Raw genomic sequence first — 12,078 nt, 5'->3', positions numbered from 1 at the left:
ATTTTTTGCAATAATAATGCGAGGTACGCATGACGCAGGCATTCAGTGTCTGTTTACAAATTGAGAGACTTATTGTTTTGTAATTAAATGTAGAGCATTTCAAATATTAATCGCATGCTTAAGAGACGTTCTAAAATTTTTATGTTCTCCCAATCGAAATCGTGGTTACATTTTCGTCTGTGTTCCGTAATGACAGAATGATTATTCGTGTTCCAATTAATGTGGCTGCGATGTTTCGTAATTCTCGTTTTTTGGTGTCACCTCGACATCTTCGACGTGCAAAGATGCCACTACGGATTTGGCAAACCGTTGGTGACTCGACCGTTTCCTGCTTTGCGGACTGATAAAGGCCAGATATTTTTCAAGAATTCATTATTATAATAATACGCTGAGGATGACCCCAAAGTGAGTCGAAACGTTCGTTCGTTCGATTTCGTCATTTCATGTAATCAATTTTTATTTTTTTAGAACAAATTAATTTTTATTCCAGCTGTGACAGCTTTCAAAATTTTGTACATTTATGAAATTATGTATTATCATATTTTATTAAAAAATTATCCGACGAAAAATTAATCGATTTTCGAGTGCTTATTTTATACTTTAAGTCAAATATATTGATTATTAATTGTGTTGCTAAAAAAGTGTTGCTAAAAAAAAATACCAAAAAATCTCTTGTTTCGACCTTTTAAAAGAGACCCCGGTAATACTACTCTGGGTTAAACTTTATCTACAAAATGGAGAACTTTTTTCCATTATTAAGAATTTTTTAATTTTTACTCCTATTTTAGACTGCAATTAACTAGAATAATTAAACTAACACCATTTTAATGTAAACAAAGGTCTAATGTAAAAAAGTTTAATGTAAAATCTTGTTAAATATTACATTAAGTTATCAAAATTTCAATAAAATAATAAAAATTGTACTAAACTTAAATTAGCAGTTGGATAAAAATTCATCTACAATAGAGCTCCAGAATTAAATTAGATTAAGCATTGCTTCAATCGGATTACGACGTTGAACGAAATACTAACGGCCGGATGTACGTGTTGTTCGAGAAGCGCGAGTCATCGCGCGGTTGTTAAACGCTGTCTAATTACGTACCATCCTTTTTATTGTTTCGCGTGAGTGTGAGCCGATGACTCTGGGGCACTCCGTTGCCTAAACAACCGGGTGAATTCGAGGAAGCTCTTCGTTTAACAACTAATAAAACGGTAGAACCGGAATCTCGCAGGACCCGCACGGCTGCCCCGTAATCGGCGCCTTCCAACGATATTCCATTTGCGGAGATGATACGGTCGTTAACTCTGTAAACAATATACATATATACATTCAGATGATGGTTTCTGTTACCTAATACCGAAGTAACTTAAAGACTAAGGATTCGTATTCTTGAGTTACTTTAAAGTAAATCTATTTTCATTTCATAATTAAAACTAAATTATTTTAATAATTGTAACTAAATTGCTTTTACATAAATAAAGCTTTAATTAATAATTACAATATGTAAATATTAATAAATATAAATTATAAGAAAACTAAAAATAAGAGATTGTAATTTAAATTTTTGGCTAAAAGGGAAAAAAACCAATGTATATTTTAAATATATTTAAAAAGTCCAAATAATAAATAATTATAAGTATATTAATAAACGTATTTTTTTTTTAATATATTAGAACATTACAAATATATTAGAACGCGCGCAATATTTTTCTCCATGCCGAATGAATGCAAAATTTGTCGTTTAAGACGAATCATCACAGACAAATTTCCGCTTATTAATAAAAATTGTATTTAAATTCGGTGCGTTGAATAAGCTATTTTTAAATTGGAAATGTTAAAAATAAAATAGTTTCGTCAACAACAACCTGAAAACACAAAAGAAGCTATTCCGCGTTTCTGAATGGTTGTAATTTGTTAATTATTATGTTAAATGATTATACAAGTCGTTTATACTAATTAAACAATTAAATAATTATAAAATTAACAACTAATCAGAAACGCGGTAAACGAACTTCAAATTAACGTGTGAAATTTAAAATAGGATAAAATGTATGCATTTATCATACATGAAAAAACTTTATTGCTACGTTGAACTGTTGGTATACATACTGTAATTTTCCTTCAGCCGGGCCGGCTTTGAGCACATCAGAGATCGCGATCGCTGGATCGCCATTAGTAAAATGAGGATTATCGCGACCTCCTGACACAGCTATTCCAAAGCCGTAGCCGGGGACTCTGGTCACCGTAACATGGTGAATCTCCCATCCTCTGTCACCAGTCTAAAATAAAAAGAAAATGTAATATTTAAAAAATTGCCAATCGTGAAAAACAATACCGTTTCAGGATTATAAAGGATACTCTCTAAATTTTTTGGATTAAAATTTCATCTAAAAGAGTGGAATTCCACTCCAAAGATTTTAGACAGTATAATCAATCTTTTCTAAATCTTCCTTATTATATTTCTTTACCTATTAAACTTAATAAGAACATGAGAGATAATAATTTACAATTTAAAGATAACAATTTACAGTTTTTTTCCACATCAAGTCAACATCTCAGTGAAAAATGATAATGGGATTGATGTCAAATAGATATTGATTCGACGTCGAAATCATCAAACTGATATCGTTTTGATATCGATTCGATAAGTCATTTCTCGCTGAAATATTCGAACCCACTGCTCGCATTATAAAGTTACTTTCAGAAATTATCTCTCTTTAGACGTGTTTTTCGGTCAAAAGGTTAGTCTAACAAAAAAATTATGGACTTTTTTGTGTAGAATTTCAAAGTCAGACAACTATTTCTAAACATTTTTTCGTATACTTATTTGTTTTCGAGAAATTTAGTAAAAAAACGTTAGTAAAAAACAGTTTCAACCCTTTGAAAAAGTTAAACAAGATTAGAAAAAATTTTTATGATGCTCAGAGAACTATCCTCTGACTAATTCTAGTCAAATTCGCACTGTTATCAAAAGTTTTAATTTTCTTTTTGCGTATATTGTGCTTAAATAATATTGGAAATTTGACTAATAAATTACTTTCCATATTTCCAAAACTATGATTAACTTTTCAAGTTAATTTATTGTCTCATTATATAGAATCGTTTGGTATACAATTTAAATTTTGAGAGACACAAAGTAAGCTAAAAAAACCTTCATTTTTAAGGTTACTCAAGCATGGGTGCGGATCAGCTGCTCAAAAATAATGAGAAAAGTGAGCTTTATTCTTGAAAAGGTGAGAATAGCGAGTCGATCTAAAAAAAGTGAGCAAAAAAAAAAACGAGTTAAATGTTACTTCACCTGTTATGTACTATTTAAATTATGCACTATCTTAAAACTGGCACATTGAAAATATTAATCTCTTAAAATAAAAGTAACAAACTTAAATACCGGAAAACAAAACAGAAACATAACACATATTGTAGAACCTGATGTCCAGTCGACTAGAGTACGAACAAAAGTGAGAAAAGGGATTTTTTTCAAAAAGTGAAAAAACTGGATATTTCAAAGTGAGAAAAGTTAATCGCGCCCATGCTTGAGTTCCTCTTTCTTTAGGTTAAATAAAATTTATTAAATCTAAAGAAGCAACTCTCTCTCTCTCTCTCTCTCTCTCTCTCTCTCTCTATCTATCTATCTATCTATCTATCTATCTATCTATCTATCTATCTATCTATCTATCTCTCTATCTATCTCTCTCTGCTTCTCTAATATAATGTATTATACTTTTATTTTTATTTTTTTTGTTATTACTATTATTATTTCCTTATCTTTATTTTTATTCTTATTCCTGTCATTGTCAGTATCACTGTTACTTAACTCTTCTTCTTGATTCTTGTATATATATGTTATCTCATTTTGTTACCGAATTATCTCGTCGTTTCCAAATTCTTAGAGGGCTGGGGCCTTAGAATTTCAATAAATGCTTAATCAATCAATTAATCAATCAATCAATCAATCAATCAATCAATCAATCAATCAATCAATCTCTTTCCCTCTAATGATACAATTGTTGCGGCTAATTGACATATTATTATTAAATAATTATAACAATACTAGGCACACTTCCGCGTTCTTTCATCATCCGTTAACAATGCCAAACAGAGATAAGCGCAGTTATTTGAATTGTACATTCAAATAACTAAGATAATATCGTATAAATACCAGGATAGGCTCTCGCGCAACATTTTTTCGTTTCTACGCCATAAAGAATAACAGCAAAAGTTATGAAATTGCTGGATTTTACAACTTACGACTTGTCGTTCACCGAGCTCTTCTTGAGCGCGTCTCGATACAAAGATAAGAGATACAAATGTAAAATTGAATCAACCGTATCGTATTCCAAAACATGGTACATAAATTAACGTTTCATTTTTACGCGCAAGGGCAACGAGACGACGTATGTTTAACCAGAGCGGTTAGAAGGCGACAGTGTCGCCTAATTAAAAGCCATAACTCATTCCCTACACATGTGGAAGCGAATACAATGGTGTAATTACACACATTCCGCGGGTCAGCGTGTATTCCTAACTCTGCGGCGTGCTTTCGACGAAATACGCGCTGGCTAAATTAACGATAATCATCACCGGACATGGAGCACCGAGGCACAATAATTAGATTAATTTCGGTGAGCCAGTAACAACAATGGACCCGTGCGCGAGCGGCAGTGTTTGTTGCACTCCGTTAAAACGCGACGCTCGAGTCCCGCAATTCACCGCGCGATAAATTTAGCCCCGACGGACTTGTGAATCATTTGAGAGCACGTGTTACAGGAGATCTCCCGCGTGCGAAAGTGATCGACGGATAATGCAATACCGAGTATCAAATGGCAGAGCTATCGCCCTCGTGGATGCGACACGTAGAGCGAAGCTGTTTCTAATCCCGTACTCGAGATACGGTATCCTGCACAGGATAGGCTTGAATGGAAACGGTAATGGAGAAGCGGAGAGAGAAAGAGAAAGAGAATAAGAAAAATAGAGAGTAAGCCTAATGGCAAAATTAATAAAGTACAAAGAGTCTCCGGCTCAAAGAAATTAACGAAATAATTACACACAGAAAAAAATTATTATTAAATCAACAATTTATTGTTTCATATACAAGCAAGAATATAAAATCTTCTCGGAAAAATTTATAATCTTAAACAGACATAATTTTGCTTACATAAAGAAAATTCTTTTCTTCGTATAAGCAAATTATGTCTGTTTAAGATTATAATTTCTATCAGGAAAATTTTATATTCTTGCTTATATATGAAACATTGAATTGTTAATTTGATACTATTTTTTTTCTAAGTATAAAGTCTTTTTATGAGCCACCGCGGTTGTTTGTGCATAGAAGAGAAAAAGGTTTCTTAAGATTCAGTATTCCTATTTATTTAACTGAAATTTGTTTTATTAAAATAACATATGTTTATACGAAACATTATTTGTTTGAATAAAAATGTTGTTTCGTTGAAAAAATCTCTATTATCTGACAAAAAGGTAACACTATTATTTAAAGAATTATCTTTCAACCAAATGATATATTATCTGATTACAATAAGTATACGAGCAATGAAACAAATAATTTATTTATATGAAAATGGCAAAATATATTGAGAATATATCTTTCGTTTCAAATAAATGATTTATTTAAGACGAAGATATATATTGTTTCAAATTCAAATAATCATACTTATTGATTCAAACACTGGTTTGTTTGGACCATTCCAAATAACAAATTTGTTTAGATACAATAAAATTTATTAAGTTTGAAGAAATCGTTTTCTCTGTGTACAAATAAAATAATCGATTATTATTAACAACAACATTCAAACGTTTCAATTTTCTATTGGATCCTCTTCAATCGAACTGAATGTTGTTTCAGTTTCACTATTGAATATTGTTGTTAATAATAATCGATTTTATTTGTATGTAACAAACAACTGTGATAGCTCATAGAAAAATCTAATAAATAAAATTTTCATTATCTTATATATAAGAATAGTTTTAATATTTTAAATTTATAACTTTTTTTTAATACTATTAAAAAATTATAGGATAAAAACTTAAAAATTTTTCAGAATTTACAAGATAAAGTATTTCAAAAAAGATATAGATTTATCAGCATTATTAAAAAGTATTCCAATTGTAAAAAATTTGAAAAATTCTAAAAAGTTATAAAATCGTAAAACAATTATAAAGAAATTTTAAAATTTATAGAAATTCTAAAAAAATTATACAAAAAATTCTAAGAAACATTTTCACCAAAGAGCGCATTAATCTTTGCCCAAAAGACACATTTTATCAGTAATGTATTGAATTTATCATTGACCAAATACTCTCATTTTATAATATTTTCAAGAATCTTCTAAATATTTTTAATTTATGTGTGAAGATTTCTGATAAAACACTTTAAATCTCACTAGATTTCCTCGAAAATTATAGAATAAAAAAACTTAAAAATATTTTAATATCTCAGAATTTATACATATGTAAATATGAAGAATTTAAAAAAAAAATTTATAGATTTTCTCTACACTTCTGAGAAGTATTTCAATTTGTATAAAAAAGTCTAAAAATTTATTCAAAAAGTTATAAAATTAAACAGAAATTTTACGAAATTTTAAAAAGTATTACAAATTTTTTAATATTTTAAAATAAAGATTTCTGAAAAAAATATCTTAAATCTCTTGAGATTTTATAAGTTCTTCTTCGGAAATTATGGAATAAAAAGTCTTAGAAATTTCAAGATATTTCATATATATATATATATATATATATATATATATATATATAAAAGAAATTATAGAAAAAAAATGTAGATTTTCTTTACATTCTTGACAAGTATAGTTTATACAGAAAATCTGAAAAAAAATTCCAAATAAAATTACTCAGAAATTTTAAAATATATAAAGGAATTTAAAAAAAAAATTAAATGAAAAATTCCAATTCATAGTAAGATACATTTTCACTAAAGATCATTAATCTCCGCTCGGAAAATGTATTTTATTAATATAATATAGTGCACAGTAAAAGTGCTTTCTAGTAAAAGTGCTCTTATAATACCTTACAATATTTTCTAGAATTTTTTAAATACTTTTTTATGTAAAGATTTTTGAAAAAAATATCTTAAATCTCTGTTCAAATTTTATAAGTTCTTCAATATTTTTCAGTAGCGCTGAGAAAGTTTATCTTTTCTGAAATTCTTTATACATGTAAATTCTATATCTTACAATTTCCAAGACTTTTTATTCTACAATTTAGAAAATTGTTAAAAATTTTTAAAATATTCTAAAACAATTATACAAAAATTTCAAAAAATTTTGAAAAATGATACGAAGAATTCTAAACATTTTCACCAGAGAAATCTTAATAAATATCCCCGTTATGTCGTGACACCAATAAAACTAAACCGCGTCGCGTCGATCATTCACGACTTTCAGACACACCTTGATTCCCTCTTTCATATCTACACACACACATACGCGCAGTACGTGTGTGTTTTACGAAGTAATACCGATGCAAATCTTGAAAAGATCCTTGCAAGATCGCGAACCCTCATCGCTCGTATTTCGATCTCAAACATTAATTAATAAATCTTGACAAACGCGGCAACAAGATGGATAGCGCGATAAGGTCGAACTTCAGGATCTGGGGAATCTCTATATACGGATTCGCCGAGATTATTCGAGGACAAGATAACGACCGCGCAAATATTTACACAGTCCTTCCGTATCGGACTTAGAGATCTCTCGGGAGATGCGCTACCTGGCCGTCGAACCCGCCGGAGGAGTTATGCATCGTGCCGTGGGTCGACGAGGTGGAGTTCGGCGGGGATCCGGAATTTCCCACGTGACAGCCCACGCTGATGCCAATGCCGCCGATGCCGCCACCGCCGCTGCCGCCGCCACTGCCACCATTTCCACCACTTCCGCCCCCACCGCCACCGCCACCGCCACCGCCACCACCACCGCCGCTGCCGCTGCCGCCGCCGCCGCCGCCACCGCCACCGCCACTGCCGCCGCCGCCGCCACCGCCGCTGCCAACTCCGACGACGTTGTTATCGCCCCTGTCCATCCTCTTGCCACGAAGAAGACGCTCCTTATCCTCCCGTGCGCGTGATCCACCACTATTCTCTTGACGATTCTTTTCTCACGGGCCGCTCCCTCGCGCACTTCCGCCGATCGTCCGCGATTCCTCGAGCATCTCCTCCCTCCGGCCGCGCTTTCACGTGGAACCACGTGGGATCGACGGATCGGTTTCACGTCGCAGGCAGCTCCAACACGATCGCATCGTTGCACGAACGATCGCCGATCGACAGCTGGCACGGTGCCTCGGCGCAGAGGCGATCCGAAGCGTCGCCGTCCTTCGTGCCGTTAAACGGAAAAACGGAATAGCGCGACGATCGTTCGATCATCAACGTTACGGTCCTTTCGTCGTCGGAGTTTTCCGTTGGGAATCGGAGAACACGCTTGAACGCTCGACGTGGATAGCAGGGTCTCCTGACGCCCCCTCTCTTTCACCAATGTAATCTTGAAGAAGTTGCTTCGGAATCTGCAGAGATCGGTTTACGCGTGTTGCCTTTCTATCGTTCTCCTACAACGTTGCGCAACACTTAATGGTTGTCAACAATTTAAACAGATGTTCGCCGCCTTCTAGATTTCGATATTATTTAAAAGCCTCGCCTCACCGACTTTCCCTCCTCCTCTCTTCTTAGCGAGAGATTATTTGCACCGTTTCGTAATATTGACAAGATTACTCATGAGCGTGTGGAGCACGAAGAGAAAGAATCCCGCTTATTATAAACAATTCGCAAAACTCGCAGAGCAAATAATCAGGGAGACGTTTTGAAGGTATGAACCAAATGATCAGTGTCTCGGGCCCCAATTTCTCAGAAGAAAACGCCCTTATGTCTATTTCTACCAACGTAGATTAACTTTAATGTCGGTTTAACTTGTAAGTTAAAATGAGCTTAAAGCTAATCTACAATACACAGTAAAAAAAAAAAAAAAAAAATTGGCATTTGTGTTAAAATCGGTCCTTATGTTGTATTTTTTACAAATTTACACAGAAAAAAAATTAGTATTAAATTAACAAAACATTTATTGTTTTATACATAAGCAAGAATATAAAATCTTCTTGGAAAAATTTATAATCTTAAACAGACATAATTTGCTTACACGAAGAAAAAATTTTTCTTAATGTAAGCAAATTATGTCTGTTTAAGATAATAAATTCTTCTAAGAAAATTCGTATTCTTGCTTATATATGAAACAACGAATTGTTGATTTAATACTAATTTTCTTTCTGCGCAAGTATTAATTTAACATAAATGTGTACACAAACTTTCCAACAGTGTACAAAATTGTAAAAATTATTTTAAAAATATGTTAAAGTAACACAATTTAATAAATACGTGCAAATTGTGTTTCTTTAACATATTTTTTAAAATCATTTTTATAATTTTACATTTTGTAGTTGTTAAAATTTACAGAACAAGGATAACTGTCAGGATAACTGTGCCATACTTTTTTTACTATTCTTCTGTTAATTTTATCACAAAAATTATGTTAATTATACACACAAATAACTTCCAATTACGATCAAGATTACATTTCTTTTTGTTGAAATATGAACGCAGGATTAATGTTATCATTTAGGGATCGGCGATTTTTTTCAAAAGAATCGATTTTTTTTAATCGATTCAGGTCACAGACTTAAGAATTGATTCGACAAAAAATCGCTGTTTAAAGAATCGATCCATCAAAGATCGATCCTTTTATTTAATTTGATAAAATCTTTTAATATTATTAAAAATAATTACAAAATTTTTTATAATAATAACAGATTTTTGAGTAAATATAAAACATCATAATTATAATTTATTAATACACTTTTAATGGTTCTTATTTCCAAAAACCAGTCCCATTTAAATTGTGCGCGTGGCGGTAGATCGTATGGCAGTTATCAGGCTTCTCCCTTGTATAAATTTTATATTTTTATAGATTCAATCTTTGGTCTCAAGAATCGATTCTCCCGATTGATCCAAGTTGTAGGATCGATCTAAAAAAATCGGAAATCGAATACAAAAGAATCGATTCTTCAAAATATCGAATCGAGATCGCCCATCCCTATTATCATTTATCACATTCAGATTATGTTAAATTAACACAAAAGTTTTGAGTAGACCGTTTGGGACCTGTGATTTATATTAAATTTAACACACTTTTTTCAACTGTATATTTATGTTAAAAGCTGTCCTTATTAAAGTTCTTATGTTAAATTCCCAAAATATCCAAGTATTAATTTAACATAACGTGATTATATTATTTGAACATTTTGAGTTATTGATATTTAACGCTTTTTAGTGTTCACATAGTTTATGAGCGAATAAACAAATAACATAAAAGTAACGTAGCTTTAAGAAATAAAGACAATAAATGGATAAAATGTACGTGCCAGCATATTATAAATGTTAATTTTACTGAAAAAAATGTTTCCACATTTCGTTTCCAAACTGTGTCGAAATGCTACATTTCTTCTGTTAATTTTTTACATAATATTTATGTTACTTTCTAACGTATTCATTTCGTGCTAGATTAACACCAAAATTTGAATAAATCGTTTGAGACGTGCAATACATACATATTAAATTTAACACAAATTTTCCAACTGTGTATTTGCTTGGTAGTGTTAGTAGGGGTAGCATTTTTGACATTGTTGGAGCGTAAAATTTTAGGTTATGTCCAATTACGTAAAGGTCCGAATAAAGTTGGGATAATAGGAATTTTACAGCCTTTTAGAGATGCAATTAATAAAACTTGATAAAGTTATTTGAATAGCTCTGGTAACATGTTAATTTGAATCGAGTAATCTCTTCTGTTAATATAAGCATTGAAAAAAGATAAAAAGTAAATAGAACCGAAATTAAAATTCTAATCTACCGTAGAAATGGACATTAGTACGTATTGCTTCGAGCCAAATGTAATTTTTAGAAAATAACTCCGCAATTTCCACGTCAATACTGCGCGATTTCACCGAATACCGTGCAAGTCTTCCTCCTCTTTCTCAGACTTTATTCACAATCACCTCAATTCCGACCGAAGAAATTGGAGAAACTGTGGCTCCACTCCCCCCCTCGCATTCGCGTCACCCATCGAGGAGACGAATTTCGCGACGAGGGCAAATTTCGTGGAGCCTCACGCGCGAACATCAGAATAATCTCGCGGACCCGGCGGTCCGAGATTCGCGACTAACCCGTTTTTCTCTCTGGCCGCCGCGAATTTCCTTTCCTCGTGCGCGCCGTTCTCCGAGGCGCGCGAGACTCGACACTCGCTCCCGTTCGCCTTGCTCGGTCACGCAGCCACGGCTTCACGACAACACATGGCAGCGTTGTCCCGTTTATGTGCACGCCTCTTTTTCTTCCCTCGCACGCCGGGCTTCGGACGCGACGTAGCGTAAAGCGCTCGATTTCATTCGGAGACCACGCGGTCTTCTCGAACGTCCGATCGTCCCGAGTCCGGCGGCTCTCTCGAACGATCTCCCGAAGGCTCTCGGGTAGCTTTGCGTCAAGCGAGAGATTTGCTTCCAGAGTGTCCGAGCTAAATTCAAAGCCAATTTTCCTGCCGTTCCCACTGATATTTCTGGCTCTTCCGGGAACTGAAATTGCGATTTTCTCTCACTGATTCGCTCTGGTCTTGGTCACGAACAAAGCGTGCAATTACACGCTCAAAGTCAGCTCGGAAAAATATGTGTTTTATTAATAAATTTCTCGTTCGAAGAACGATTCTGAGATAAAACAAAGGAAAAAAAAGTTGGACAATAGAGTTCCATAGAATCCCAACACTGATCACACCGCACGCAAAGCACTTTTCAAATACTTCCACAGTTTCTTGGAAAATTTCAAGCTTTTTCGTTCGTCTTTCTTGTGATACGCAGTAAAAAAAGCATTTTGTATTTGTCTCAAAAGCGATCTTTATTAAAATTCTTGTATTAAATTTTTAAAATACTACATGTTAATTTGACGTTATGTGATGTTAAATTTGATGTTAAATTGATATTCATTTCTTAATATTAACCCGTAAAGGTCATCTGCGTTCCAA

The 12,078-nt window shown here is 33.1% G+C and overlaps 1 protein-coding gene across 11 annotated transcripts in view; it reads right to left on the bottom strand.

Moving 5' to 3' along the window:
- LOC105202902 (tight junction protein ZO-2) overlaps positions 1 to 12,078 on the bottom strand; it is a 54,564-nt gene that overhangs the window by 24,618 nt on the left and 17,868 nt on the right. For 4 of the 11 annotated variants that reach the window (XM_039446897.1, XM_039446898.1, XM_039446899.1 and 1 more), the window contains 2 exons: positions 2,111 to 2,280; positions 1,103 to 1,305 (listed from right to left, as the gene is read on the bottom strand). In XM_039446897.1, the coding sequence (XP_039302831.1) occupies positions 1,103 to 1,305; positions 2,111 to 2,280 (373 nt within the window). Of the gene's footprint in view, positions 1 to 1,102; positions 1,306 to 2,110; positions 2,281 to 7,744; positions 8,974 to 12,078 lie in introns of those variants that run through there. The other 7 variants (XM_039446895.1, XM_039446894.1, XM_039446892.1 and 4 more) reach the window with 5 other exon arrangements.

The sequence above is a fragment of the Solenopsis invicta genome, chromosome 3 (assembly GCF_016802725.1).
Source record: "Solenopsis invicta isolate M01_SB chromosome 3, UNIL_Sinv_3.0, whole genome shotgun sequence".
In the NCBI taxonomy this organism is placed as follows: Eukaryota; Metazoa; Arthropoda; class Insecta; order Hymenoptera; family Formicidae; genus Solenopsis; species Solenopsis invicta.
This window is presented reverse-complemented; position numbering and strand designations above follow the sequence as displayed.